At 32.0% G+C, this 25192-nt stretch overlaps 1 protein-coding gene across 1 annotated transcript in view; it reads left to right on the plus strand.

Moving 5' to 3' along the window:
- The first annotated feature begins 24824 nt into the window (after positions 1 to 24824).
- LOC118201260 (uncharacterized) overlaps positions 24825 to 25192 on the plus strand; it is a 49076-nt gene continuing 48708 nt past the window's right edge. The window contains exon 1 of the mRNA XM_035373323.2: positions 24825 to 25174. Coding sequence (XP_035229214.2) covers positions 24858 to 25174 — 317 coding nt within the window. The 5' untranslated portion in view covers positions 24825 to 24857. The remainder of the gene's footprint in view (positions 25175 to 25192) is intronic.

Below are 25192 nucleotides of genomic sequence, written 5' to 3' on the forward strand. Positions count from 1 at the left end.
AATGAAACTTTAGGCGTAATATAAAATCAGAAAGCTTTCATATTTTTTTTATTATTTATTTATTTACATTTATTTCACTTTTATATTTTACAAAAGTTTTTTCAGTTTTTTTTTCTACTTCAAAACAGTTTTTTACGGTTCACCTTTTTTTATTTTACAAAAGCAATATTTATTATCTCAAAGTTAATTTGTCCTTTTCGCTTTTTATTTAAAAGAAGTTGTTTTTACAGTTTTCACTTTATTTATTTTATAAAAGTAATAATTTTTCTTAAGTTTATTTTACTTATTTATATATATATAGATATATATTTTTCATTTTCACTATTTTCACTACTTTTTTTTTTCACTTTTTTTTTAAGAAACGCAATTTTTTTAAACCCAAAGGAGCGTCAGTTCAGAAGGGCTATTAATTTCGTTTTGGCATTTTGCGTCGATTCAGTATAAATGGCGAATCACTTTTGAAATTGTTACCACCAAATATTATCGCCCTGTATTATATTTAAAGAAATTAAATAATGAAGAATCTGCATAAACCTATGTATGTTTCTCGCATTGTGATAAAACAACGGTACTTAGAGCCATCGAATTTTGAATAGCTTACTTCTCCACCCGAATATGGGCATCTGGAAGCCCAAATTTGGAATTTGTTTTATTATCTATTTCATATTTTGTAAAGCATTTATGAGTTTTTGATTAAGAAACTCAACGATTTCAAAGCGCGCAATAGCAACACTGTACGGGAAAAAAAAAAAAAAAAAAAAATTATCTTGAGCGCGCGAGACTATGTACCGAAAATTCTAAAGATATGCTCTTTTAACTATTTTGCGATATTGCTATTGAATTGAATTTTATGGTTTAAGGGCGAAGAACATGATATTTCATAAATAAAGGTAAACGCAACGTTAAAAAATGTCCCTTTGTGCGTAAGGTAAAATCTCAATGCTTTCAGATTTTTCTTATAAATCATTCAATTAAAGGTAATTTTTTTTCCGAAAATAGTACCATTATTATTGTTTATGAGTCTCAAAACTTATTAACAAAGTTATTCTAACTTAAGGTGGATTTTAAATAGACATAATCTAATTTAATATAGCTTTTTGAGAACGATATCTTATTTATCATGCATCAATATCTTATTTATCATGATACCTTATTTATCAGCAAATAAATCCTGCATAACAGGAAATATTGACATGCATTGCAAATAAAGATCCAATTTAACTTAAAAGTTTCATTTATTCTAACTTAAGATTACGCATTTCAAACTGATATTACTTAACACTGAATTCTTACAGACTTTTTGACTACATTTGACATTTAATTTCTCATGGATAGCAAATAAAATTATGCATATATTCTATACATAACAGATAATTTTGACATGAGCTCCATATAACTATCCAACATAGGAGGTAACTTGTAAGGATATAGTGGTGTTTTTCTTTTTTTTTTTTTTTTTTTTTTTTTTGCAGGAGGCGTAAAAATATGCAGTGCACTCGCCGGGACTCGAACACTGGAACTCTCGAATGCGCGTCGAGTATTCTTCCAATTGCATCATGAAGGTATGCGGAATGAAGGGAGAAAATACCCTAAAAATTCAACCTAACTTTTAATGTATTTTAGTATGAGTTAATTTTAGAAAAACCACGTTTTCAAGGAAGCATTATTTTCATTAAACACTTGAGTCAAACAATTCTTCGTTCATGTATATAGCATTTAGTTTCTCGTGAAGATTATGCATAATAAGTAAAAAAAATACATTCCATAAAGTACTAAACACATTTTCACTTTGAACCGGCTGTATTCATAAAAAGAAGAGATGCAGTATGAAAGCTTAGAACCATTCGGAGCCATTGTTCCTCATTTCCGCACGCATTGATCAAAATACACATGTATTTTAAAATCAGCTGAAAAATTGAAATTCAAGTACACAAAAAGGGAAAGTTCCGTGCGTCCCTATATTTTCAATAATTTGTGACATATTATTGAAAATATAGGGACACATGGAACTTAATTGACAGATACGGCAAAGCGTATAAAGACTAAGGGGAAAAAATGCTTTTCATGGAGAGATTCTAAAGTAGACATGCTCTATTCTGCACATGGGGTGCATTCTTCTTTTTAGATGAAGCAAACGGGCAAGCAAATTGCTATATAACAAAAATTTTATCCATACTAGTTTGTGAAGAAAATTATTAGAACCGTTCCAGACCTATAATAGAAGTATGCAATATCCATGGGAAACTTTTCTTCCTATGGCAAACAGCAATAGTGAAACATAAAATGGAAGAAGATAATGTCAGATTTCCAACAAAATCAACATCTGAGTTTGCAAAACATGAACAAGAAGTAAATATTTTTTCTGAAAATGTTCCGAATGAGAGACGTCTGCACCTTACCTTAACCAGTATCACGATTTGTGCATGAAAAATTATGAAATATTTTAATCTTCTTTTTATCTATAACGCATTATTTATTCTGAAATCTTCCGTTTGAATACAATATTCTATTAGGCGGAATTTGATAAAGTGGTTTCGTTTTCTAAATATTCAGGTTCAGAAATATTACGACTCAAAAGCAGAAAGGTTTTGAACGATAATGGAATAACCGCAACCAAGCAAACGTGACGATTTTTTTTGGCTGTTTTATGAATTCATAGATAGGTAGCAAAATTACAATGTACTGCTAATTTTTTAAAAATTTATTACGACTACTGTTTTCCATTACATAGACTTTTAGAGAACATCTTGTATTAATGCACCATATTTTATAAGAAATATCCATTTTTTTAATTTTAGCATATTTTTCATTTACAGTATTGTAAGAAGAAAAGAACACTTTCTTTTAAGAAAAATAGCTTTATTTTGACTAAAACATTACTTTTATAATATTTTTGAAGTAACTGATTGAACATACCTTTGTATTTATCTTTAACAGCCGCTGGTCTTGTTTCTGATTTTTATTCCGTGAATGTCTGACGGAAGTCATGTTTAGCTTTTGCTCGAGAATTTAACTAATATTTTTGCTAGTAAACAAAACTCTTTATTGCGTTTGTAATGTAATTTGGACTGAATTCAGTGTTTTATTACTAATTTGAATTTCTATTCGAAACAAACAGAGTCAAATATAGTCAAGGTACTCTATACGGATATTTTCTACATTTCGATCATTTCTAACTATCTCTTTTGCACTGAAATTTAATTCTTTGCCAAATAGTAAACTATTTAGTATTTTTTGCTTCCGAATGCGTTTTGTTTCTTATTTATTCTCATTACAATGACTTGACGTGCTACAAACAAATTAAGCGAATATTTTCCGAAACTTCTGTACGTTTCATTTCGGAAAGTTTCCATCATTTTCTCATTCTTAATCCTTTAAATTTTCTTTGCCTGTATCCCAAGTAAATTTTGGTGGATAAAATTTTCAATTTTCCCGGAATTTATCTGCAGATAACTGATTTAGCAATTTTGTTACACGTTTGGTAGATTCAACTTCAACAACACTGCCACTTTGAACGAGAAAATTAGAAAAGAGATGGAATTTTATCTTAGCATACCACTGTGATAGATTAATTTTCGCGGGCACTGATGTACTCACATACAGGTAACGGAGATTTTTTAACCTAGTTCATGTGGACTTTGAATTCTTTTCTCTAAGTTACCATGATCGTTGACCTTCACTTTAAGATAAATTCCATACTAATTTCATAACGAAACATGTCTAAGAAAATATCAATATCTTCATAAGAGAAACATCAACTTTTAAAATTACTAGGAGAATAAAATCATTGTTTCGTAAAAATGTTTCTGTCTGATTCAACTCACTTCTTTATTATATTCAAAAGGAATATAGTACTTAACTGCTGTATTGCATTGATGAACCAGGGTTATATTTTAACGTATTGTATTACGTAGCAAGCGAGTATTTGAAAGAAGTCATGCTTTCTTCTATCTACATAACCGTAGAGCACAAAAGCTGAAAGTCGTAATGATGGTGCAGCTGGCTCTGTTGATGGTCTCCTATCTCCTATCTACATAATAACAAGTCAAATTTTACTAATACACGGAAGTCTTTAATGCATTTTTAGTAAAATCTTAAAGATCGAATTGTTTCGTTACAAAATTTGGTACTTTCTGACTACCTTCTACTAAACAGAAAATATTCTTAGCTTACTGACGAAGAATAATTTGTGCATATACTTTGCTATACTTTTTGAATAATTTTCATACTATTTGCTTGTCTCTGGAATTTGATTTGAAAAGAATTCTTCAGATCTAGGAAAGTAAAGATATTCAGTTACGATGTGTAAATATTCTTCTCATTCGAAGCTTATTTTTCGAATGACACAGCATATAAGACGCACGAAGATTAAGTACTATGAAAAATCTGGAGCTAATTATGCGAAACTAATTATATTGCAATTTCCCCTAAAAAAATTATTCCAGAAAAAGGAATATGCCAGCAGTGTCCTGAAACTTTAAGTAGGCATTTGATCTTCGGCTGTTACGTAGAATTTAGAATTTCTTTTACATTAAAATTTTTATTTCATGTCTGCATATCCTGCATTTATTCCATTCGTCTTCTAATTGCTGATAGGAAAAATTACAACCACGGAAAGATTTGGAATATTGAAGTTCATACGTATGTTGAATAATAATAACAAATCTGGCATTTTGAAGAAAACATCAGTTTCATTCGCGTGAATGCAATAAATACTTATTTACCGAAACACTGAAGAAATCAATTGTTTAATTAAATTTTATTTTTTAATAAAAGAGTATGTTAACATGTTAAAAATACTTGCAAATATGTTTCTAGAAGCTTAAATAAACAATTTCAAAAGAACATCCTGAAAGAAAGATTGGCATAATATAAAGTTTCGATCTCTATTAACCGATTTCTCGATTATCCGAATTGGTTACGGTCCCAATGACACGGGATAATCTAAGTCAAACATTTATTTATATTACTTTTGTATTGCGATAGGAACCAATGAGAAACAAGATTAAAAATTGCATATTACTTAAACTATTGTATTGAATGATTTAACAGTCTTTATATCCTAAAAAGTGGGTGCAATTAAATTGCCTATTGTCGTGAATAAAACAAACCCTATTATGACATAATTTGCTATCAGTACTGTTACCGCACGCATTTTCCTCTCCTTTTTTTAAGTGATTGTTAAACCTGGTTTGAGTGATTGTTCGGTTCCAGGCTAAAGGGCTGGCTGCATAGATAAGTTTTCCTGGCTTCGTCCATGTGTAACGTGGATACGAGGCAGTTAGCTTCAGAAAGTCTTCCACGAAGGCTTTCCTTCCCTGAGGCAGATATCCCTCACGTGATGCTTTATTATTATCAAATAAATCAAACCAATCATTTACTTTTTGCATTTCCGTGGAAATTTTGCTTTATTCTGACGGTGCGCAATTTATTCATTGTTCTGCAGTAACAACATTTAACTTTTTTTAGTTTTGATTAATCCGCAACCCGGTTAATCCACACTTGATTAATTGGGAGTTGGCTGTAAGTATTCTGAAAGAACAGCAGTGACTCTAATTAGAATGAAAGGTAAGCTACCTAATTAAATATAATGTTTTACTATGGCATCGAAAGAAAAATAAGCAAAAGTTACGGTAAGTTAGTGGCACATTGTTATCTGTTTGCTTTCTTCAGGCACACCAGTAATAAGCACAGTGGCTGCAGGCCTAAATTGAAACGGCATATGGTAAACACCTATTATATAGAATATGGGAGAAGATTTTAAACGCCACATACCTCGATAGTTGCAACATTCGATTCTGTTTCCTTTTTAAAAAATGGGACAGATGGAGCCCTCTTCCCATTCAATGGGCATCTGCTCTTCAGTCCAAACATTAAATATAGTTTTATGAAGGGAAAAGGTATTAGGCTGCAAAAAAGGAGCGAAAAAACTTATAATAATGTATATATTCAAAAAGCATTTTTTTATATAATTTAAAACGAATTGTAAATTATTTTTATGTAGTTCTTCTTAATTCAGTGAACTAGCTTTCCTAAATTACTACATTAAAGAATAGATTTAAAAAAAAAGAGAATCTATGTTGTTGCTATTAATTTATTCAAAATCCTACATAAAATGGTCTTTTATATGCATATATACGTATGCCATCTTTTCTGAAAATTAATTTATTTCGCTATCTTAAATTTAATATTTAAATATTAAATTTTGATAAAAAGCCGTTTCTTTTACATCCTTCAAAATTACACTTGTTTCCAGCAGGGCAATTTGTTTAATTTTTTAATTAATTAATAACTGTCTGTGCGTAGTATTCTTTATATTCGTTACACAATCCTAGTTTAATTTCAGTTTTTCAGTCAAATATTAACATTATCATTTTATACCTTGTACAGTCATTAGCTTATATCGATGCAGGAACGTGAAAAATATGCAATGATTACGCCGAGATTGGAACTCTTGGCCTCCTGCATATGAGTCGAGTGTGCTTCGAATTACACCACAAAGGCATGTGGAAAAAGGGGGACGACATGTATCAATTTCCTTCAGCAAAAATGTCACACATATTTCCATCCTCTTCTGAGGTCATCCCATTTTTACAAACTTTGGTTTAGATCGAGAGCCATATCGTGTTTTAAAATTTGGTGTGCTGATTATGTTGATGGACTCTTTACTTCGCGATTATTATTATTATTTAGTTTCATGTCTCCTGGCCCGAAGTTGAGATTTTTAAACAAGAAGGTGTGTTGAAAAACTGAGCCTTCCCCCTTTCTGAATTTTATTAGTCATTATTTATTGCGACATACTCTGTCTCCGCTAGCTCAGGTAACCACCTCAATGTCAATGGTTTGTTGCCTTCTTAAAGTCTGTGGAAGATAAGCCGAAAGGGATAATAGTGTACTTTGAGCTGAAATTCCCCCCCCCCACAAAGAAGGGAAAGTGAAGCAGGTTGCAAGTAAGTAAACGCTCCACATTAACGAAGACGTCCAAACTTTTCCCGCATTATTCGGACGTTAACTTTTTCTCAAGTCCGATGTCTTCAATTGGCTTACATTTGGTCACCGTTTGCCAAATTTAGCATATTAATTAACAACATTAACTTCTATAGAACAGACTACTTTTTCTCTCCGTTTGATCATATTTTAAACGAAATTACCCAGCATACAATACAATTTGCATAGACGTGATCATGCTTAAAAGCTAAATACTGAAATAAACATCAACCAGAAAGACTAAAAATGTTATTATTTGCAATTCTGATTATTAAAAAAGTAAAAATCTGAAAGGTTTCATATTTTAAATGTCCAAAGAGGCGTTTTTTTAACATTTTGTCTGTTACCTTTATTTATTAAATTTCACCTTCTTCGCGCTTAAACGATCAAATTCCGTTCAAGAGCAATATCCTAAAATAATTTTAAATTGAACATATCTTTAGAATTTCCGAGTCTCGCGCGCTGGAGATAAAAATGTTTTTTCTGTACAACGTTGCCATAGCTCGCTTTGAAATCATTGAGTTTGTTAATCAAAAACTCGTTAAAGTTTTACAAATATAAAATCGACAATAAAACAAATTCAAATCGATAATAAAACATAATATGAACTCATCACATTTATTAGTGTAATAATTTTTAGAATGTCTAATATAAAGTTTCATTTCATCAAATTAAAATCTAGTTACTGTCCTTTAAAAATAAAATTTGGAAGCTTCGCCGGTGTTTCTCCTTTTTACTTCTTGTACCAAGTAAAAAGGAAGTATTGTAATTGCGAAAAGTTTCAGGCAGCATATTTCAACGAAAATATCCATTTTGACCGCTATCGAAAGCAATTTAACGATGTTTTTGCGTGATATCTGTACGTAAGGACAGAATAAAAGACTCTTTTCTTCAAAAAATTATAAAACTGCTTTAAAATGAATTCTAAAGAGAATTTTTCGTGGCGTCTGTACGAACGTATGTACGTACGTATCTCGCATAACTCAAAAACGAGTAGCCTCAGAACTTTGAAATTTTGTATATAGGACTGCTATAACATGTAGATGTGCACCTCGTATTTTGGTTGCAATCGGCCGCACCAAACGTATATAAATATATTTATATATATATATCCACTCTGTTACCCGGCTCAGTGATCTCAGTTTCTTTACTCTTATATGTTTGTAAATTGTACATTTTTTTGCTTTAAAAATGATTGTATTATGTTGTTTTTATCTTCCGGTTAAGGTTTTTATGCCTTTAGTAGATCTGTATGCAATATTTTTAGAATTATCAACAATTTTAAAGTTGTCTAAGTGCCGCTAAGCCTTTTTTTTAATGGCGGCCATTGATGTTGACATTTGAAACAGGAGACTAGTGAATTTGTTGCCAATCTAGAGAAACAGCTTCGCAACAACAAAGATAACGCCTTCATTTATTATTGCCAATTAAATCATGCTTCATCCTTTCTGGAATTTTTTCGAGGAAATAGTGTTTGAGATTTACTTCGTCATTTTTAATATAGATATTTTGAGTTTTTATGTATTTTTGCCTTCTCGCGAAGTGAGAACTGAATTAATTGAATAAGAAATACTCAATCGTCTGTGAAAAACTGTTTCTTTTTTGTTTTGTTTGCTTAATTCCTTTTATACATCGTTCTAGCTTTATTACAGTATTTGAATAGAACGTGTGGCAACGATTAGATAATTCTATTCTTTAAATGATATAAATTTTGTGCATTATGGGTTATAATATGAACGTAATATAATACTGTTAAGTGAATCTAGCGCCAGTCGCTATGGTAAACAAATACTAGAGTGAATTTTAAAGAATGCATTTATTCTATTGTGGTTTATGCGCTGTCGGCGAAGTAGATTTAATTCAATCCAATAAGTTTAAATGAAATGCAAGAAAAAATGTGTATAATTTAATATTTCGTACAAGGAAGTCATGTGGTGTACACATCAGATTTTTTTTTCCAACCGGATTTTAAAAGGCTGTTGAAAGAAGCCTGATTAAAAAAAAAAAATCTGGAAAATAAAGATTTAAATGTAATCTTGAATAGATTTTGTAATTGGTTTCAAAACCAAGAATTTCAATCATTTCTTAAAAGGAGAACATCATTGTCGAACGCTATAGAATAACTTTAATTTAGAAATTTTCCACTGGCAACACCTTCTGGAAGATGATCTCAAAGGGTGCTGCAGCTTTTTTCCTCTTCATAAGAGCTATTTCCAGAAAAATTTTGGTGCGCCCTAAGGCTTTTTCAGTTGTAAGATAAGCGGGTAAAAGACCCCGCCGTTAGGTGAAAAACAAAAGAGGCACAAAGTCAAGGTTCGGAGCAAGTTGTGTGAATTATCGAGAACTATTGAGTTTACAATTCAATCTACTGCGATCCAAACTGAATAGTTCTCTGTAATTCACACAACTTGCTCCGAACCTTGACTTTGTGTCCCTTTTGTTTTTCGCCTAACGGCGGGGTGTTTTACCCGCTTATCTTACAACTGAAAAAGCCTTAGGGCGCACCAAAATTTTTCTGGAAATAGCTCTTATGTAGCTCAGGCCAGAAGGCAAATCAACGAATATGAATACGATCCTCTTCATCTTACTTTTAGTTTACTTTGTGCTGATACACAGGGAGGATTCAATTCTTCCCCTTTCTGTTTAGGACCAGGAAATCCGAGATGTCATTTCAGCTCCCGAACTCATCTACTTTGTCTTCATTAAAACAACACAGGAAACTGAGGGTGCCTGTGAATTATGGTCGCGGTAAATGGCGGTGATGGTTTGTTGTGGCATCCCGTCCCTTCCACCACCTTTGTAGACGTTGCTATTGTAGAAGCAGGGGTCAGATGTCTCCGACTCCAAACCAGCCTAAAGGCCCTGCAGCTCTTTTTTGTCAGGTAAAGATGAATGAGTTGCTTAACTTCCGGGGAAGTTTAATAGAAGAACATTATTCTTGCCAAGCAAACGGTAGCAGTTCCGCTCAGAAAGAAATTATCACTTTACAATCACTATGAAGCAATTCTTAATGCTCTTCATCTGGGATGCATTAGGTTGATAAAACTGCGAGCTTTAAATATGATGACTAGGTAAAAATATATATTCCACATATATGTAGGTAGTCTCCCAACTTGACAAGAACAACTAACATTTTTTTTTTTTTTAAATTTTTTTTTATGCGCAGTAGCAGAATTTTTTTTAAATCACTAGTTCATAAAATTAAAAATAAGTTCATTTTTACATTATTTATAATGGGAGCAGGAGAGGAAAGAAGGTTGTTATTGCCCCTTTGTTTTTAATTCCATTTTCTCGCTAACAACACCTATAAATATAATCATCTTCACATAGGTAGTCATCATCATACAAATACGTTTTATGAAATATATCATCTTCATACTTTCACCTCCATGGTGATCCTAACCATCTACATCATTGCTCGACTCTTCTCATCAACTTTCTTAACAGTAATTCATTGTTAAGAAATTTATAAAACAGTTAAGTGGAAAAATAAAAATCATGTGAAAAATTTGGCGTTATACTGCGGGTTGTTTATTGAACAGTAGCAACAGACGCTCATGGGCAGTCGTAGCATTGCCTTGAAAGAGGTAAACAAGGATAGTACGCGTAGTAGGGACTTATAGAACACTAGTCATATTCGAAACAAATATCGTGTACCAGACAAACATCATCGCTTCGGACGTATTAAAGCTTAAAGCAAGCGTATAGCCAGGTATTAGTCTACCACTGTATTACCTCAGTCTAAATCTTTAAAAATCTTTCCCGTTTCAAAATTGCTTAAAAATTAAAAAACACAGGAAAGGCAAAATTTTAAAATATTTTGTGCAAGTTCACAAAATGAAGATCATGCATATAAAATTTCATAGTTCTACATTCCTGCCCCCCCCTCCCTTTTTTTAACTCTCGCAGAAAAAGCATGAAAGTTCGAAAGTACAGAAATTAAGGATTAAATTTTCGTTATTTATAACGAATTACATGCAGAAACATTTCAAATAACCCTGCTTCGAATGCTGCCTTCATGCGGTTAAGTCGTAATTTACAACCCCTTTTTTCTCGGGGTCGTTTAAACATCTAACTTCTCTGCATTCAGTTTTATACAGAGGAAAATACAAGTTGAATTCTTCGAATGAATGCCATTTTGTACAATGAAATTGGATTATTGAACGATAAACTGTAAGGCAAATAACATCTTTTTTTAAAAAGCCATGGGAGTAGAAAGACAGATATTTGTTACATATACAATTTGTAATAAATATTGAGTTTTGCATTTTGAATGCTATGTTCCATGTATGCGAAGTGTCTGAGTATCTGAGAAAATAGTCATAACCCAAATGGCTTTCAACCTTTTCACGTCTAAGGACTGTTTTTCAATTACATTGTGATCGCTGCTTTTTGGTTAATTTTCTAATGCCATATAAACATTAAATTGTTTTTATTTGAGACTTATTACCATTTTGACTTACTACAAAGAATAATGACAGTTGTCCTCCACCCACACAGGAAGGGAATGCAGAAAATGGTGAACTTAAGTTAATTTGACAGTGAGGATACAGTTCTAATGTTTTCAAATACTTAAAACTGTTTCTAACAAGAAAATCTAGAATTTGTTAAACATTTTTTACAATTCAGGCAAAATTTCATTAATCATATTAAAGAATCTGAATGGGATTTGAACCCAGGATGTTATCATTTGCTGATGAGAATAGAGGCCGACAGTCGATGAGAAGCTGATAGTCAATAAATTCTAATATTTAGTTGAAGAAAAAACATTTATGTATCTAAATTTTTCAAGCCCTATTGCATACATTAGAAATATTTATTTTCGTAATTAGATACACATATGTTTTACTCCCTTCGTAATTTTCAATATATATTTATATTTCTAATTAATAAATCTTTTGAAAGCAGCGTCAAACAGCTATCAAAATTATATTTTAAAATTATTATTTAGAAATGCGTTTATAATGGCTTTTATATTTGCGAAAGTTATTTCCCTCGTTACTCAGGTGCACTCAAGTCGATAGGACCAATGAATGGAAAGATGAATTTGTTAATTCATTCTTAGTTTCAAATAGGTTGAATAGACCCGCAAAAAAATGGCGCATTAATACGATCACTGAACTATAGTGAGCTATGAGAATTTTAACAAAGGTTTCGTACCTTAGCTTATGAAAACAATGTATCAGAATCTAATTAAATCGCTCACTTTTTTAAGAAATAGAAAATACAAATATTTGTAGATATAAAGAAAATATCTTTAAAAAAACGCAATTTAAATTTAAATTTACAAAAATATTTACAAAATATTGCAGAAATTACATAAAGTAGTGAATAAGCCTATTCGTCACAAGCTCGCTAAATGTAAAATAGATTGTACAGTCAGAAAGCTCTCCTTGTCACAGAAATATACTGTTCTTCAGGTTTAACGGTTATTCAGACTATCGTGCGAAGTTCAGTGAGTAGTATGTATTTTCCTTTGAATGATTAAACTAGCTAAAAAAGGGAGGGGCACTTGAAAATTAGGTGCAAATTTAAAAAATGTCTTAAACGAACCCTCCTACAGCCTGCCACTGTGTGTAAGCATTTTTGTGAATTTCCTTAAGGTATGCAAATATGAACCCATTTTCCCTAGAAAATTCTCCATGAAATCATGCCTAGCCCAATTCTACATGCTTTGCCATATTCAATTAAATAAACACACAAAATCAAAACTAGGATACTTTTCGTAAACAGTTGGTGCTAATTAGTGCTGTTCAACTGGAATTGGATCGGATTATTTGTTTATAGCAGTGCTTTTCAGCCTCGCGACTTACATGTATGTATTGCTCGGGAAAATTATGTATTGCTCATGAAAAAAAAGAAATTCTTAGACGAAAATAATGCAATAATGAAATATTAATAAAACAATAAATATAATCATTAAATTCATTTGATAATTATAATTTAATTTGTAACTATAAGGAGATATATGTTATTAAAAATTCAAAAATGTGCATACTAATATTATTAAAATGTTTAATAATACATAAAAGAGCACTTCAAAACTTTTCGCATTAATTTGTCTTCATTCTGGTACCATGTATACATCCTTGTATACATTACTGATTCACAGTGAAGAATAGAGGAGAATTCTGTAGCTCCATTCAAGCTTTTATTCCTGGTATACTGATACTGAATGAGACCTAAAAACACTTTTCTTTTACAATATATCTCCCCTTATGATCCCTAACGTACCTGTTTATTTTTTCCTTGGCAATTAACGTCAATGTCCCCTTCTTGACCGCATCTGAGACGCCACCCCTGCTTCATATGTAGGCCCTTTCAGATTAAATAGCTCATGCATATTTTTTTTTTTTTTTTTTAAATATAATTTTACAATGTAAAGATAGAAATTCAGTAATGATTTGTTTGACAATTGGACAAGAAAAATGTGTGAATGTCTAAATTCAACCATAAATAAAATACCGAATTTACTCGCTTAAAATAGGCGCACCTTTTTTGCCAAATTTTTTCATTGTGAAAGTCTAGGTGCGACTATTATGCGGGGAAATCTACTGCACCAATATTGTACACTTTTGACGACTTTTTCTGCTTCAAAACGGATGTACGACTATTACGCGAGTAAATACAGTACTTTCAGCGAATTTTAAAATATAGTGATTTCTATTGAATTTGGGATGAAAATTTCAAGAAAATCGAGTCTGTAAAAGAGGATCATAAACGAATTTTAATATTTGACACAAATAAATAGAGAAACCAAGTTAAATAAAATCGAATAAAAATTGCAAGCAATATTTTTAAATACCGTTAAAAATACTTGTTCATTACCGTATTAAAAGCATATTCAGTACTTCAGAACACGCTTGCAAAAATAAATGCAGTTTATACGCGTAGCAGATTTCCTTTGCTTCGCAGAAGCGTGCATTCTTACTAAAATTTTATTATAATAATTATTGCGCACGCATAAGCCTTTCGGACAAGCGATATAGACAGCCGCCTAGGGCGCGAAATGGCGTCTGCTAGGAGTAAAGCCACCTAAGTAACGATTTATTAGTCCAAAGGGGCTTTGTCCCTGAAGGACTATTGTTTTCGTTTTGGTATTTTGCGTCGGACTCATAAATGTCGGTTCACTTTTCAAACTGTTGCCACAAAATGTTAGAGTCCTGCATTATATTTGAAGAAATTAAATAATGAAAAATCTGCATAAATGTATGTATATTTCTCGTATTGTGATAAAACAACGGTACATAGAGTCATCGAATTTTGAATAACGTAATCCTCCAATGAATATGAGCATGTGGAAGACCAAATTTGAAATTTGAAATTTGTTTTATGATCGATTTCCTATTTTTTAAAACTTTGACGAATTTTTGATTAACAAACTCTAAGGATTTCAAAGCGAGCAATGGCAACGTTGTGCAGAAAAAACATTTTTATCTCCAGCGCGTGAGTCTCTGTATCGGAAATTCTAAAGATATGCTCGTTTTAAAACTATTTTGCGATATTGCTGTTGCACTGGATCTTATGGTTTAAGTGCGAGGAACATGATATTTAATAAAGAAAGGTAACACACAAAATGTTAAAAAACGCCCCTTTGAACGTAATTTAAAATCTGAAACATTTCAGATTTTTTTTTATTTATTTAAGTTATTAATATGCTTAATTTCTAAGAGGCGCCAATTATACCCATCACCTAAAGGCGCTGAAAATTCAAGTGCCGAGCCTGAATTTGAATTCATAATAGTTATGAATTTGAATAGTTATTATGAATTTGAATAGTTATTATGAATTCGAGTAAGAATTTTTAATCAAATGGTTAATTATTCCTTCATAATTCCACTGTATTTTTTGCACTTATGTGGCCGGCTAATGAGACGTTTTCCTATCTCTGAATGTCAAAACATAAAAACATGTTAGCACGCACATATCGTAAAATTAAAGATCAAGTACAGATGTAAAGTTCTATAGCAGAGGTGGCCAAACTCCATGTCCGTAAGAGCCGCATGTTAAAATTCGGGAAAGTTCGAGAGCCGCAACTAGATTTTCCAAAAGCCGGAAGACCATATTTACCTCAATTTAGAAGTAGTGAAACAGGTTTCAAATGGAAAGAAACGTCTAATTCTAAACAATCATTTTTTTCATTGACAGTTTGCCTTACTTTCTTTGGGAGACTGAGTAGTTTCGCTGCGATGCAAAGGGCTAATGTGAAATCAGGAGGAAGCCATTTCTATCAGGTTAAAAGGAAGGCTATAAAAAGAGAGCAATTTTTCGGCACTTTGAAAGAATGAAAGAGGCGTTCCGGTGTCTTTATAGGCATTTAAAGATTGGTCAAAGAATTGTCATTCATGACTTTCAGCAAGATCCCGGAGCCTACCACATGGCACAGTAATTCAAACTTTGTTTAGCTTCGAAGACTGTGGTTACTATATTACTTTCGTTATCGCCCACTTGGCGATATTGGTGAAAGATTAAAGCACGTGTTTAAGAAAAGCTGATATAACGAATTGTATTTTATTTAAATCTCAGACCAGAAACTTTTCGCAATTCTTAAATTTATGTGAAGTCCTTTTTAAATTTTTATTAAAAAATTTACTTTAAAATATTTTTAAAGCTATTTAAGAAGGTGGTCATTATTTTTTACTAAATTTTTTGAGTTGAGAAATGGATGTCGGATTTTAAACTGTTGTATCTCATAGCAACGCTTTTGTTTCACATTATTTGGATGGGGGATTATGACAGTTTTTAAGCGTTTAACAATTTTGTGAATTTAGTTGCTGCATAAAAGTGAACTTGCTTTTGAAATATATCTCTAAATATGCTACCTCTAGCCCAGAAATGGCTGAGTGGGTAAGACCGCTGACTACTGGTAGCTCGGCACAGGTTCGAATTAGAGGACCACGCTGGCTGAATGGCTGGTTTTTGTGATTTTTGTTTCCAATGCGTAACGTTAATACGTGTCCATTTCTCTTAAAAAAACCTCCACGACGGCATCTAGAATGGACTATGTTTTGACATATTCAAACAACCAACATTACCTCTATTTCATAACTATTTATGATTTACATTTTAAATTATACTTTACATTTAAAAGTTGCCTATACATTATTTTTATTTAGATGATAAAAATATTATTTTTATTGACGGGAAAAAGGAGTTATTACTTTTATTAAAATGTCACTTTCTGCTGGTTTGTATTTCAGTTAGTGGAATATGGAACTGTAGCTTGCAATAACTGTTTTGTTTACATATTGTATCATACGCGTGTAAAAGTAAATAATTGTTATTTTTCACTTTAAAAAAAAATATGATTGTCATATAACGCAGCAACTGCAAAATTTCTACCTTTCTTTTGTGTGTGTGTGCACTATCGCCTGCTTTAAAAAAATATAAAAGCAATGACGGAATTTTTGAATAATACAGAGTAAGATCTGTTACACTGGTCTCCAACTCAAACTCTACAATGGCCGAATTCTCTGTCTAAAATCAGTTGACGGCCAGATTTAAAAAAAAAAAAAAAAAAAAAAAAAAAAAAAAAAAAAAAAAAAAAAAAATGATGAAAGCTTTCAGATTTTACATTACGCCCAAAGGGGCGTTTCTTAACGTTTTGTGTGTTACCTTTATTTATAAAATATCATGTTCTTCGCACTTAAGCCATAAAATTCAATTCAACAGCAATATCGCAAAATAATTTAAAAAATGAGCATATTTTTAGAATTTCCGAGACGCAGTCTCGCGTGATAGAGATAAAAATGCTCTTTTCTCCCCACGTACAGTTTTGCCATATTGAATTTGTTAATAAAAAATTCGTTGAAGTGTTACAAAATATGAAATCGATCATAAAACTAATTTCAAATTTCAGATTAGGTCTTCCAGATGCCCATATTCGATGAAAGATTATGTTATTCAAAATTTGATGGCTCTAGATACCTTTGTTTTATCACAATGCGAGAAACATACATACATTCATGCAGATTCTTCATTATTTAATTTCTTTAAATATAATACAGGGCTGTAATATTTGGTGGCAACAGTTTGAAAAGTGAATCAACACAAAATGCCAAATCGAAATCAATAGCTCTTCTGGGCTAACGCCATTTGGGCTAAAAATGAAAAATTTTTAATGACAAAATAAAAAATATTTCAAATTATAATTTTTAATTTTGCTTACTAAATATTAATCAAAACATACATAAACAATGATCACAATATTGCAAAGAAAAAAATTCAAATTTATATTTATTTTCCATCTGAAATGTAAAATAACTGCAAGACATTTTTTCTTGGTTACACTTTGTTATTCAAATGTATTGATAGCTAAATATTCAACTTTCAAACTGACTTTTATTCTAACAAGTTTAATTAATCATTAAATAATTTACATTAATTTATACTAAAAATAAACGTGTTATGACAATTAGGGAAAGCAACAAATTTATGAAAACGTAGATTTTAGTCAAGACTGTATCGATTTCGAGAGCAAACAGGTAAAGGTAAAGGTCTCTCTTCATCAGGAGCAAAGAAATTAGCAACGAAGAGAAAGCCATGTTTGTACTTATACCCAAAAGGAGTAAAGCGAACGATAAGAAAGCACCATCCGTCTGTAGAAATAGTAACGAAAATTGAAAAACTAAGTTGACAAAATTCTAAAAGCGTTAGGAAGGACTGGATTGGAATTAAAGTCATTAGCTAAACAAGGTAAATATGTTAATGTGAAAAGCTTTAAGAAAACCCAATTCATCAATGGAAAAAGCTTTTCGGATAATTTTTGCTGAATTTAGCTATCAAATACTTGTTAATTTCGCCTGTCCTTTACATAAGATCCGTGTTCTTAGTTGCAAAACTTAAATGTTCTTTTAGTTTGGCCAATATATATCAAATCACACAGATAAGATATCCTATTAAATCCCCAAGAATTAAAGTCAAAAGTGGAATCTAAGATTCGAACCATGGATTTTAATGATAGTCGAGAAAATGTCTTGAAAACTGAACTTCTGGAGAATTCGTGAAATTTTGTAACAGATGGAAGTATAAAATGGAAATATGACAATGGTATTAATGTTATTTCTAACAGCGGAATGTCTTCTTTGATGGCAAGATGAAATTTTTTGAAGGATTTATCAATGGCCACGGGAGAAAAATCCTCGGTCAGTGGCAGCTGATCTCAAATTAATTGAATTCATTCGCAAGCAAAGACTCTGAAGAACAAGATTCGAGAGCTTGAAATACATAATAGTAAAAAGAAACCATTTTTTGCTTAGCCGGGTGACGTGTCTTAGGATGAGAAGGCAAACAAACAGAAAGGGGTTAACTGTGAACATTTGCTGAAACCGGATTCATCGCAGATTATAAAAATATCAAAGAAGGAAACGTTATTGTCAGATTCAGCTTCAAAACTGAACTGGATGGCTGGATCAATCGAATTTACAACAAAATCTTATCAATGTGGTTAAGAATATATTCGGCCAAACTAAAAGAGCGTTAAAGTTGCGCATCAAGGAACACGAATCTTATATCCGAAATGGCAAAATTAACAAGCCTTCGATATCTGATTATAGCTGGAAATTTGGTTGGTTGGTTTATTTGATTAGGCAAAGTCCCCGCGAGCTACCTGCGTAAGGAGAGAGATGTTCCAGGTTCCGCTAGTCGCCGCTATAACAAGCTAAATAAATACATGCTGTTTTTCAGCTGTCTTGATGCGCTTGCTTCAGGGGTCACTTTAAGTAGAGTGATTACTTCGTAATTAATGAATTCAGGATGACAGTTAGGATGGATGGAGGGTGAGTAATTGATACATAAAACATTCTTAAAACAGTTCTATGAGAGTTCTATGGAGGGCTTTTTAAGGGAAACTTGACTCGTATATACGTTAAGCATGGATAAAACCACGAAAACGCCCATGTAGCCAGCCCATTCGCCAAGATTTCAGCTGCAGACAGAAACTCAAAAATTAATTAGAATTTTGATTTGGGTCTGCAAAAATTATCAAAAATGCTTCACCTATCGGTGAATTGCATTTTCTTGAAGCTTTTCATATTCACGACGATTTATCTTGTTTAGTTTATAAGGCATTTCTTCCGCTTTCCTAGCGTGCCTTCGTGGTGCAGTGGTTCTGCAAGCTGGGCCGGTATTCCAGGGGTCCGTGGTTCGATTCCCGGCGAAGGCGTTTGCTAATTTTTCATCTCTCTTGCTTTCAAAAAATTCCTAATGTTTCTACAAGTTAATGACTTTATTTCCAATCCAGTCCTTCCTAAAATTTTAAAATTCTATTAACTTAATTTTTCCATTTTCTTTACTATGACTGCCAACAAATGGCGCTTCCTTTTCGTTCGCTTTACTGCTTTTAAATACAACCGTGAATTTCTTTCGTTGCAGATTTATCTCTTTCTGCTAAAGAGGGGCCTCGAGATCTACAGAGTCTTGACTAAAATCTATACCAAACACAAAGTTGTTGCTTTGCCTAATTTTACGTTTTATAATGGTGTGTTTCTCTTCTGTTTTGACTTATGGAAGCTTTTTAAGTTTTAAGTGAAAATTTTCTAAGTGACACAAAACTTGAAAATAAATAATGACGACCTAGTTTCTTTCTCTTATTTATTAAATTTTTCATCGACGCATAAATGAAAATACGAAACGAAGTAATAAAATATCTGAATGGAAATAATTATCTTGATGCAGATATAATTTGTAGCCTTGATGAGAAATTACTGGGAATTATCTCCGTCACTGATTGTAGATGTTCATCGCTTAATTTATTTTCAACTGAACGTTTTTCGCATGTAAATGTATTCCAAAACGAAGTGCAGAAATTCGTAACTGAACTTATTTTCTTTTTGAGCGAATTAAGAACAAAAGTTAATTAAATTTATATCTACAAATCTTTGGAATAAGATATATATATATATATATATGATGTACCAGCTTTTGTCCGGAATAAATAGGATGGTGAAGAATCATAAATGTAGTCATAGCTTAAATTATCAGACGATAAGTTTTAAAAGAAAAAAAAAACAGGATCCATTTATTATTATTCAGGAGAAATAGCAGTTACAAAATCAGATATCCGGAGTAAATAAAAAGAATTACTAATAACTTTTCGTATGAAGTTTACTGCATCGTGACATTTAAGAAAAAGGCCCCCGATATTCCTTTGCGAGTCTTTTTATAGCCTCTGGAAAGGCGGAGCTTCCAAGAAATGACGTCAGCCTCGTCAGCCATTCCAGTTCGCTTTAAATATTTCCAGAACATTCTAAAACTGTACGTGTAGAAAAAGGCGGGAAAAACACCTTGACTACGGGGCTGTGAATTTAATTCCACGTACTTTCAAATAAGAGACCGTCGCCATTAAAAATGAAAAAGAACATACAGTTAGAAATTTAAGTGTATTCTTGACTATGGAATTTTATTATTACATATATATATATATATATATATTTGAGACTACTCTTCCGTTACATGTATACAGTAGAATCTCTCAAACTCGACTCCCGATATCTCGACATTCCATATAACTCGACAACTTTTTAAAGATATCTCTACGTCAAACAGAGCAAATATTACATGCAGTACATATAATTATTATTTATGCTTATGTCGTTTCTGTTCTGTTCAAAGATTATAGTTCTCTTTTTCTTCAATTTTTGTTGTTCTCGCATTGTGCCATTAATTTTTGAAACTAATAAATTAATTTTTAGAACTAACAAATTTCGAGATATGTTGTAATGTTGTTTGCTTCTTTCGAGGATACGAGGAAAGTCAGGTAGTAGTTAGCCGCTGGCTCACATGCGAAACGTTAGGAGACATGTCTGAAGTTTTGTGATTGCATCTTATTGCAAACTAAACTCACACCACTTCTTTTGCGGGTATCATTCCTCAGTTCACATCCAGGCGTATAAGTCCGGACATATTTTTGGAGAAAATGTCGTTCGAAAAGGAAAGAAAACAAACTAAGGTGACCATGGAAATGAAACTAGATGCCTTAAAGAGACTGGACGAAGGGGAAAGTGTAAACAAAATTCCCGTGAATTTAGGTGGACGGATTACTTTGATAGAGTGGGAAAGAGGTACTAAATCGAACCTTTGTGTGTGAAGAGCATGTACGGATAGTTTAAAGGAAAGAAAAAGTATGAAAGTTGGTGAATATGAAAAAGTGAGCGAGGCGCTTTATTGGTGGTTCAGGCAGCAAAGAAAACAGGGAATACGCATTTCAGGACAAATTTTATAAGAGAAAGCCCTAAAATTTTATGATGAATTTCAAGAAGAGCCTGGATTTACTTTTGCTGGCTGGTTCGATAGATGGAAAAGCTGAGCTAACAACCAACAGATTAATGACCAAGAGTAGATTTTTTTTTAATTCACATATTATTTGTCACTAGGATTATAATATTCGATGTCTAGAGTTTTTAGTTAAAACATTATAAAAATAATACCACGCGCATCAAAGGGTAAATATTAAGAGTTCTGAAAAACCCATCCCTTATTCCGTAAAACTCGACTTTTCGGAAACTAGACAGTCTCTCAGTCCACATTATGTCGAGTTTACGAGACTATACTGTATATATATTTTTCTACTTACTTATAGAATCTCTTTTTACTCAAATAACCTTTTTTTTTTTTTTTTTTTTCTTTTTCTTTCAAACACTCTGATCTAGATACAACTGTACTTTTCAGTATTTCGCTATTTTTTAATTTATGCAATTCAAAATTTACGTAATACAATTTAGAAAAGTGAGATATAAAAGGACGCAGAAGAGATAAATTAAAAATTGAAGTTGATGGATGAAATAATAATTGAGATATGTGATTGGCGTTCATCGAAGCTTGATGGAAGGAGGATCTGTTGTAATTTCGGTGGTCCTGTTGTTCACTTGGCGGTTCCGAGTGTTACTCTGTTACTTTTCTTAATAGAATTTAGGGTTCCCATTAATTACAAATCCAGAATTTAGGGTTTAATATGTATCTATCAGAACTCATTAAACAATACCCCTACCTCTACACTTCCGTTGGTTTAAAATGGCTTCGGAAAAATCTAAAAAAAAATTCAACTATTACTCAAACATTTGCAGCAAAAAAATACTGAGAAAATGAAACAACAAGATTCAAGAACTTTAAACACGTATTTCATTTACTGAATATTAATTACACCATTTTAATAAATATACCGCATTTACTCGAAAATTAAAATATATATATATATACATATATATTTGTTTTAAAATTTGGTAAGATCTTAGAAATGGGTATTTTGATTATAGAAAAGAACTTAATTATCATGCTAATAGAACAGAAATGGCCCACAAGTCTATCGCAAACGATTTTTAGTCCATCACTAGTCGAGTTGTAATATAATTTTTAAAAAAAGTTATAATCCTAAGACTCAATTAAGAGCTCAACAAAATGTTTTAAAAATGTCTATTCTGAAATCAAGTCCAGTAAGTATTGTATCATTCAAAGTAAACAGGGTTTTAGTTCTAAAGCATGTAAAACATATTGTGGTTAGAAAAAAAAAAAAAAAAGAAAAGAAAAGAAACATGGTAGTAAAAATTTTATTACACCTTTAAAATTGGAAAAAAATTAAATAATTTAATTTAATAAGAAAAATCTGAAAGGGTTCAAATTTTAAATTACGTCCAAATGGACTTTTTTTATATTTTGTGTGTTACCTTTATTTATTAAATATCATTTTCTTTGCACTTAAACCATAAAATTCAGTTCAACAGCAATGTCTCAAAATAATTTAAAAATGAGCCTATATCTTTAGAATTTCCGATACACAGTTTCGCGAGAGCTGGAAATAAAAAGTTTTTTTTTTTTTTTTTTTAATTTTCTTTTCCCCGTAGAATGTTGCCATTGTTCGCTTTCAAATCGTTGAGTTTGTTAATCCAAAATTTGTTAAAGTTTTACAAAATATGAAATCGATAGTAAAACAAATTCCAAATTTCAAATTTGGGCTTTCAGATGCCCATATTCGCAGTAGGATTACGTCATTCAAAACTGGATGTCTCTAGGTACTATTGTTTTATCACAATGCGAGAAACATAAACATAAAATTTATGCAGATTCTTAATTATTTAATTTCTTCAAATATAATACAGAGTGATAGTATTTGGTGGCAACGATTTGAAAAGTGATACAGGCTTTCAAAGTTTTCATCGCAAAATCGCAAAACGAAAGCAATATTCCATCAGGAACAAAGCCCCTTTGGACTAAAAAGTGTCTGTAAATAAAATTATAGCTCAACAAACTGATATAACTTTGCAAGCTAGAGAACTTGAGGAAGTTTTTGGGAGTACGTCAGTCAAGAAACGTATCCCAATATCACTGAATGTAGTTAATAACATTCTATCTGTTTTGTTTAGGATCTACATACTGATGTGAATCCGCCTTTTTTATATTTCATGAAGAGTAAACGTCGTTCCTATTACCTTGTCCCCATACTGACGATTCATTATCATTATCTTTGTCTGGATGCACGCCAAATTATGTACCCTAGTTTGGAGACATTTTATCCTATTATCTTATCTTTGTTGGGAAAGAAGTCTGCGTCTGTGGCTGCTTTTCAATTTACAAGTATTATTAATGAAATATCATGTTGTTTTAAAACCCCTACCCTTGTTGTGACTTATTGGTCACGTCTGAACCACATGTGATCGATTTCTTTTTATTGCCTGCCTCCGTTACAATAGTTGCTGGTATGTCTATCCTTATAAACTAGCAGGGTTCACATCACTAACAATACATATCTAATTAACCCAAACGGCCTTAGCCCAGAAGAGCTATTAATTTCAAAACGGCATTTTGAGTCGATTCGCTTTTCAAACTGTCTCCACCAAATGTTATCGCTACGTATTATATTTGAAGAAACTAACTGATGAAGAATCTGCATGAATGTTTCTCACATTGTGAAGAAACAACGGTACCTAGAGACATCAAATTTTAAATAGCGTAGTCCTCCGACCAAACATGGGTACTTAGAAGCTCGAGCTTTGAATTTCGAATTTTTTATTGTCTATTTAAAATTATGTAAAACTTTAACGAATTTTTGATTAACAAACTCAGGGATTTCAAAGTGAGCAATGGCAACACTGTACTGACTAAAACATTTATATTTTCAGCGCACGAAACTGTGTGTTGGAAATTCTAATGATATGCTGTTTTTAAATATTTTGTGATGATGATGTTGAATTGAATTTTATGCGAATTAATATTTATCAATAAAGGTAACACATAAAATGTTAAAAAAAACATCCTTTTGGGTGTAATATTAGATCTGAAAAGCTTTCATATTTTTTTTTTAAATTTATATTTGCATCTCGTGTCTTAATACTGTTATTTATTTATTTTTTTTTTTCCTGTACCGTATTATATATTGCATTTAATTAAGTAGCTTGCCTTTCATCCCAATCAAAATGTAAATGAATATTTGATACGAATTATGTTCTCCACAAATATTCACCTACACTTTTATGTCTCAAATTTTATCATAAAATGTAAGGAGAGTCTTATTTTTGAGTAACTATGGCAGGTGTGTTTTCAAAAATTGTACTTGTAAGTTCGTTTTTTATAAAAAGCATATTTAAAAGTTTGCTGCATTAATTAAAAACTTTTAATATTAAGTTTTCTTTCTTCTGTCCTCTTCATTACTATTTTTATTTCACGGCTTATAAATATTCGATATTTGAAACTTGCGGAATTCGTGATAGGATTCGCTTCTGCCCCTAGAATTTGGCGTTGTTGTGGAACGCTTCTTTACTACCGTTTGTTTATGTGGCGAGAAAATCGGCGCCGTCCGACACGTGAGCGGGGGGATTATCTTACGGCAACCCCGCTCCTTTACCATGCGGTTTGAAACCCACCGACGATACAATGCACTCATGGCTTGCAATTGCGAGGATAACGGTATAATCTCTTCGGAATCGTCATCTACTTGTCAAAGCCCATTCAGTCCAATGGTATACGAAGAACTGAGTTGTGGTGAATCTGCCTCCTGGTATCCTGGTGGGCCTCCGGAAGACTTCTGCAATTTCAATAATTCTCTGTTACCTGAGAAAAGTGCTTACTGTCCCATTCCAATGATAAGTTATGTTCCACGAAGGACACCTAGATCTGAAATGCGACTTATACCACCCAGGCGATACAGAATTCCCAAGCCCAAGTCTAAAGCACGTTTGACCAGTTTAAGCAGATTAAGGTAAATTCAAATTTAATA

Source organism: Stegodyphus dumicola, chromosome 5 (assembly GCF_044657685.1).
Source record: "Stegodyphus dumicola isolate Sdum_Otavi_A_Nest chromosome 5, ASM4465768v1".
Classification (NCBI taxonomy): domain Eukaryota; kingdom Metazoa; phylum Arthropoda; class Arachnida; order Araneae; family Eresidae; genus Stegodyphus; species Stegodyphus dumicola.